Source organism: Pteropus vampyrus, unplaced genomic scaffold (assembly GCF_000151845.1).
Source record: "Pteropus vampyrus isolate Shadow unplaced genomic scaffold, Pvam_2.0 Scaffold338, whole genome shotgun sequence".
Lineage (NCBI taxonomy): Eukaryota > Metazoa > Chordata > Mammalia > Chiroptera > Pteropodidae > Pteropus > Pteropus vampyrus.
The window spans coordinates 246,244-253,382 of record NW_011889119.1 but is presented as its reverse complement, the minus strand read 5'-3'; the positions used below and the strand labels follow the sequence as shown (position 1 = coordinate 253,382).

Genomic DNA, 7,139 nt, shown 5'->3' with positions numbered 1-7,139 from the left:
GTCTGGCCTAGCGGCTCTCCTTGCTGAAAGTTCCGGAAGCTCCAGCTGCCTGCAGAAGCCCGTGTGCACAGTCAGCAGCTTCGTCCACAGTGGGGACCGCAGCAGGCTCTGCTGCCGCACACCTCTCCGTCTGGGGGCCCTTAGACCCAACCGTGTGGCTGTGATGATTTTCTCAAGGGAGTCTCCGTCAGAGCTCTAGCCTGGGACGTGAACATGCCGCCCCACTCCCCAAGTACGCGGACTGGCATCGGGGACCCAGGCTGGGGGCGGAGGGGCAGCCCAGAGGTACACGTCTCTGTGGCCGGAGCAGGACGCGCGTCACCGACCCCACAGTCTGCACACGCTTGCCACTGTGTCCGACGTGGCCGGCCCCCAGGACACAGCTCCTGAGCTCTGAAGCAGGCTGAGCCTTCACGGGGCCTCCCGCAGCCAGAGCCGCCACCGGCGCCCCCCCCTCGGAGCCAGAAGGGAGCGTCTGCGGGGCGCGTTGCCCCCAGATGCTCGGTGCTGTGGAAGTGAGGATTCGTCACCTCGCTGCACTAGGAGCCGCGAGCATGTGCTCGTTTGTCAGAGATGAGCCCGGGCGTTGGCCGTGGCCCTGCGGCCGTGAGGAACACAGGGAGGACCGGGCGTGCGTGATGGGACCACCAGTGGCGATGGCACAGGGACCCAGTGGCACCCACGGCGGAGGCGTGGCTGTCGTACCGACGTGACATCCGAGGGGACTTCAGGAGTGATGGACCCGATGCCACTGCGAGCCCAGGGAGCCAGCGTGTCTCCGGCAGCCCAGGGGACATGTCCGGGCACTGAGTGTCACGCCCCGTGCTGGGACTCGTCTGTGCACATAGTTTTCCGTCAGGCACAGAATCGAGTGTCCTGGAGCCTGACCTGGGGTGGCTGCTGCTCCCAGACGGTGTCCTGGTCGGAGTGAGGTCTGTCGCCACCTCCTCGGCACCAGGACGAGGTATGTGCTCTTGGGTGTTTCTGTTTGGCTTTGAACCGTCTGCTGTCCTGTCGTGGCGGACCCCGTGTGAGTTACACCATGCTGAGCGAGGCGAGACAGACGGGAAAGGTCAAGGACCACGTGATTTCACTCACACGTGGGGTAAAAACTGAACACATGGACAAGCAAGGCAAACAGACGAAAACTCGTGGACACAGACAGCAGCGGGTGGTCGCTGGGGGTGGGAATGGAGAGGGGAACGGGGTGGGCGACTCGGCTGTGGGGAGACTGGACGCGGGGTGGGTGGCGAGCACAGAGTGCGGTACGGACGACGCGTTACACGACTATGCAGTTGGAACCCGTACAGTTTTATTAACCAGCGTCACACCAGTGCATCCAGTAAAAGTAAAAAAGCTACAAACTGAAGAAAAGTGAGGTCTCAAATGCCACCTTGGAAGGACAAAGCCAAGCACACGCGTGTTCGGGGGTGTGCACAGGAGGCGCGGGCGTCAGCTGGTGTTCACACATGAGCCCCACGGCAGAACGGGCTGACCACTGGGTGCTCACTGCAGTGACGGTCCCCCACTGTCCCACCCAAGTGGGACTGGCCGTGACTGGGGGTCCCCTGTCCCTGCAGTCCATCGCATGCCATGTGAAGCGCCAGGCGCCCAGCCATGAGCCGGTCAGCAGGTGCCACCAGGCATCCAGAGTGGACAGCACGCCAGCTGCTGCGGGCGGGGGTGAGCGGGAGCATCTCTGAGGGACCGCTCATCCTCATGCTGCGACAAGACCCAGCCCGCACCTGAGGACAGGTGTGTGAACGGAGCCCGTCTGAAGGTTTTCTCTAAAGCCTCAGGGCTTGTGCCGTGCACGCGGACGAGTCACAGGCGGACCCACAGTCTGGACTTCAATGTTCTGCCCGGCAAGGCTTCCAGCCCGGCTCTGGAGCAGGCAAGGCGGCTGGAGGTCTGGGAGTTGAAGCGAATCTGTTAGAAGAGTCACAGAAGGCTCGCTTTTCGGGTCAGCGTTTATCTCGTCTCTGTCAAGTGCAGCCGAGTCCTCATGTCAGACGGGGGAGACGGAGCCCATCACTGCGCCCTGCCCGGGCCCTCGCCTCCACTCCCCGCCCCGGCCACCCTGTGCCCGCCACCCCCAAATCTGCACAGTCTCGTGTTGCCATAGATTCGCTGTTTCAGACCCCAAAAGACAAGTCAGGATGTTCTTGTGGGTTTGGGTTACCACCTGCATTTGCCCGAGGCACCGTGTGTGCCGACTGCTGGGTCACCCCCACCGTTCTACAGGCTGGGCCCGCTGGTCGCTGTCATGCAGGGCAGGGGCGGGGGAGACGGGCTGTGCGGGCTCGGGCCTGACCCTGCCACGCACTGCCTGTGCAATAGCCGCCCTCTAAGCCCCGGCCTGCAGTCTGGGGAGGGCGGCGGAAACCAGGGTCCCCACCCGTGTGTGAGGGGCCCCGCCGCCCCACAGTGGGCATCCCGTCACTGGGCCAGGCACCACGCAGACCACGCGGACCCGCTGTCTGTGTCCTTGGGTCACTGCTGCCATGTGTCCGTCACAACGTGCCAGGAGACGTCCGGCGTCCTCCGTGCTGATTGCTGTGACGCCCTGGAGCGTGTGTCACACTCATGCAGGGATGGCCTTTGGCCAAGTCTGTGCAGCCATGATTCATCGCCTGGTGACACGTTGTCTGCTGCAGCCCAGCAAGATGATCAGGGCCGGACGACCTTGAAGCTCAAGGCAGAGGGGGGGGAAGTAAACACGTGACAGGGGGGCCAGCGCAGAGAGCGGCAGTGGCAAGGGGGCAATGGGTGTCGGGATGGTCACCGTGCCACAGCCCGCGGGTCCCCATCCAGATGCCCTGCAGCCACTTAGGCTGCGCGGAGGGGATTCAGCTCGCCAGTCGGCTTCCTGCACACGTAACACTGTATGCGTGCCGTGTGCTCCGTGCACGTGGCATGTGTGTGCACGCTCCCTCCATACACGTAGATGCACGTCACGCACAGACGTGTGCGTTATAGGAACACGCTAGATGTGCACGCCACGTACCACGTGTGCACACTGCATACTGCAGTCACCTGTTTCCTGTGTGGGTTATGAGCACGTTACACGCCACACGTGCACAAAGCACGCAGACCTCACTGAAGACCGCGATGCACCTTTTCCCTCGAGTGTTCACCTGCTTAACACCACAGTCCGGCCCCCAAGGGGCCTGATGGTCGGGCAGACACTGAGTGTTTGTAATTGTAGAACAATATTTGGGGACATCAGAGTGTGTTCCCCTTGAGATTCTTGTACTTCGGAGCAGTCAGTGTGGTATGAAAGGAAGGCTGCCCACTTGACTGCCCCGACCGAAAGTGACCGCTGACCCCGGCGGAAGGGGCCGGCGTGCAGGGCCGCTGCCCGTGTCCCGCAGTCTAACCGCCACCTCTGTTTCCCCAGCAGACCAGCCGTGCACATGGCCTCTGACGCCACACTTCGATGACGAGGGACACTCCTCCACCCCCAGCAGCATGAAAGGCTTGACCGGGAGCCGGAATCAGCCGCAGCTGTGTCCCGGCCACACCTGCGGGTTCACAGCGCTGGACGGCTGTTCACACGCCCACGAGCTGGCCCTCCATGGGCCCGAGGCCAGGCGGCCCTACCTGCTCAGCCCCACGGACAGCTGCCCCGGGGACCGTCACCGCTGCTCCCCCAGGAGCTCCGTCCACTCCGACTGCATGATGGTGCCTGTGGTGCTGGGCGACCACGTGTCCAGCAGCACGTTCCCCAGGACGCACTGCAGCTCACACTACGACACGAGAGACGACTGTGCCGTGTCCCACGCCAGCGCGAAAACCCACCGGATCCCGGCCAACCTGCTGGACCAGTTTGAGAAGCAGCTGCCCCTGCACAGGGACGGGTTCCACACGCTGCAGTACCAGAGGGCGTCGGCCCCCGAGCCCCGCGGCGAGAGCCCCGGCCGCATCCGCCACCTCGTCCACTCCGTGCAGAAGCTCTTCACCAAGTCCCACTCGCTCGAGGGCGCGTCCAAGAGCAACGTCAACGGCACCAAGGGGGATGGCCGCGTGGACGACCACCACGGCCGCCACGCCAAGCACGGCAGACGCAGCAAGAGCAAAGAGCGGGTGCCCGAGGCCAAGCAGCGGTCGGGGCTGGGCAGCTGGTGGAGCTCGGACGACAACCTGGACAGTGACAGCACCTACCGCGCGGCTAGCGTGGCTGCCAGGCATTTCGCAGACCACGGCCCCCACTGCTACCCTGAGCCGTTCCTGGGCCCCTTCGCAGGCCTCTCCCTGAAGCCCTCCAAGAGCAACAGCGACGTCAAGTGCTCAGCCTGCGAGGGCCTGGGCATGGCGCCCGAGGCCACCTACATGAAGCGGAGCTCCTGGTCCACGCTGACCGTGAGCCAGGCCAAGGAGGCCTGCCGCAAGAGCTCCCTGAACTTGGACAGGCCCCTGGCCCACCAGGACATCAAGCCGCCCCTGCGGCCGTGCCACTACCTCCAGGTAAGCAGCTAAGCGGGCGTGACCGCCACGTGCACCGTGGTTCCCACAGCCGTCGCTCGGCGCCCCTGCCCGCCGGCCACAGCCCCGGCCTGACCACCGGGAGGCAGCATAGGGTGGGCCATGCCACCGAGGGATGCAGTCGAGCGAGAGGAACAGGTGGCCCACGGTGACGCCTCCTTGTCTGAAAGGGGCCGCTTAGGGCCAGTGGGTGTGGGCCTGCAGCCCGGAGGGTCTCGCCGAGCACTCCTGACCACGGCCGCCGTGGCCTTGGGGATGCCGCCGGGCGTGGTTCCGGCACATGCCGTTTCCCCAGGCCGTGGCAGGCGAGGCACTGCGGGTGACCTGGGAGCCTGTGGCGGGACCCTCTGAGGTGTCCTAGGGCCTTCTCACCTCTGGCACCAATCACAGCGTCGCTGCCCGTGGGGGGACGCCTGCCAGGGCCCCCGCCTCTCTCGAGGGCCCCCGCAGTCACCGCCCAACAGCACTGTGTGCAGGGCCAAATGCGTGACGCGTCTCCTTCCCGCGTGCGTGGCCTGTGCTCCCGTCCCGTCATGCCCCTGCTGAGCATCGGGCTGGCAGGGACTTCCCAGACGGTGAGCAGCAGCGCTGAGTGGTGGCTGCATCGTCAGGCGGCCAGGCAGTGGGGCGGATGACCCCGGCCGTGGTGCTCACAAGTCCCTGCAGCGACCCCAGGGCCATCCTGGTGCGTTGTCTGAAACGCAGGCGTCCTGCTCAGGAGCAAGAGCTCGGCAGGCGGTGTTGTCAGGCAGGTCTGTTAGGAGGCAGGTGGGCCTCAGGTAACACCGGGTTGTAGCACACGGGATGTGAGTTTCACCAGCGGTCAGCCTAGCCGAGCCGCAGGCCCTGGGCGCCCCGACGGGCGAAGCCCTCGTTTCTGTGCCCGATGTGGCGTCCACAGGTGTCCCCGGCAGACCACAGTGGAGCCGCAGCCACGGTGCGGCCCCCACTGGCCAGCCATCCCTCAGCCCCCTCTGTCCACCGCGCCCTGCTCCCGCAGCCTCTTCTCGCTGTTAGCGGCTCTTCCTAACGTTTTAGTTGTGGAGAACAGTCCTGTAAAGGGATAATGAACCCCACACAGTCGTCACCCCACTTCAAGCCAGTCCGTGCGTGGCTGCGCTTGTCCGTCATGTAGAAATGCCCCGCAGCCGCGGCCACCCTGCTCTGGTCCCCGGCCAGCCGCGCTGGGAGGCCGGCTCTCCCCCCGGAGACATGGTCAGGCATCCACGCCGGCAGTAAGGCTCGTGGGGTCACCCTCCCGGTCACCTTGTGTCCCCGAGGGCAGTTTCTTTTTAACAGTGTGTTAGATCCGGGCCCGACGGGTGGCTGCCTGTCTCTGTCCTGCTCCCACTGTCCCCCGGGAGTGTTTTGGGGGCTGTGGGGCTTAGGGTCCAGCTTGCGTGTCTGACAGGTGCCTGCCGCGTGGCTCCCTCTGCGCTAGCCCCCCCATGGTGTCACTGCAGGCGGGTCTCTGGCCCTTGTGTTTCTGCCACCAGGCCAGTGGCCTCTGAGTTTGCTGCCCCGTGGCTTCTCCCGGCACACTGTGGGTCACTGAGGGTTCCACCCTCACGGGCCCCTGGCCAGCCCGAGACCACATCAGACCTGGCCTTCCCCATGCGGCGCGTGACCAGGAGGCGGAGAACTCGGGCGTCGCCGGCCAGGTGGCTCAGGCCTTGGTCCAGTGACGCAGGAACAACAGTCTGTGATCCGATCTCGTGAGGAAGGGGACCCTGGGGGGCACAGCTCAGACCCCAGCCCCTGCAAGGGGTGATGCAGCAGGCGGAGGTGAGCGAGCGAGCACGTCACCACGTCACCGCCGGCCACGCCTGGTCGTGCACTGCTGCAGGGGCCAGGCCCACACCGGCCGTGCAGACCTCTGGCCCGCTGCCCGGGACCTGGGCCCCGTGTCCCATCCGTGTGCACGACGCAGCGTCCGAACGTCGTCTGGAACACGGCTGCCCCCAGAGCTGTGGATGCGGGTGCCAGGGCGTCCCAGGGGTGCCGTCTCCCCGCAGCCGTGTGACCCCACTGGGGCCCACACCGTCAGAGGCCGTGCGGTTTCCAGCAGCCGCCCCACCCCCACGTCTGTGTGCGGCCACCGCCTCCGGGACATGGATGAGACCCCTCTCCTTGCTGGCTGTCCTCTCGTGGCCACCGCTGGTCACTGCAGATGCGTGGCCATCCCCGGCTGCTCGTCCAGTCTTCCTGTGCTCCAAGGGGCTGAGGCCCACATTCCCCCAGCGCTGCCCTGGCGTGGGAGGCGGGGTCCCGGGACCCGCGGCGGCCGCCGTACCCGGGGGAGAGGCTGCACAGCAGGAAGCGGGGTCGGTGCTCCTGCCAAGGGTGCCAGAGATCGGGGCTGAGAGTCGTTTTCGGTCTCTCCTCGTGCGTAAGGTGCCGTCAGCATTCGAGGAAGATTTTTTACGTTTCAGGTAGGTTGACGCAGACGACCGGCAGATTGAGAGCAAATCCAGATCCGTTTGTTCTTAGAAAAAAGCTCTTGTTTTCCTGTTTTCTCCACGAACAGACAAGGCATCGAAGGTCAGCCTCGTGACCGTCGCCGATCAGGTGGGCGAGTCACAGCTGAGCTCAGGGAGACGTGGCCGCGTGTGTCACCTGCTGCAGTGAGGTCTGGGGACATGCAGGGTGGGGCT

General features: G+C 65.3%; 1 protein-coding gene across 1 annotated transcript in view; it reads left to right on the top strand.

Annotated features, from left to right (window-relative positions):
• DLGAP2 (DLG associated protein 2) overlaps positions 1–7,139 on the top strand; it is a 246,057-nt gene that overhangs the window by 183,205 nt on the left and 55,713 nt on the right. The window contains exon 4 of the mRNA XM_011378432.2: positions 3,404–4,467. Within this exon, the coding sequence (XP_011376734.1) occupies positions 3,472–4,467 (996 nt within the window). The 5' untranslated portion in view covers positions 3,404–3,471. The remainder of the gene's footprint in view (positions 1–3,403; positions 4,468–7,139) is intronic.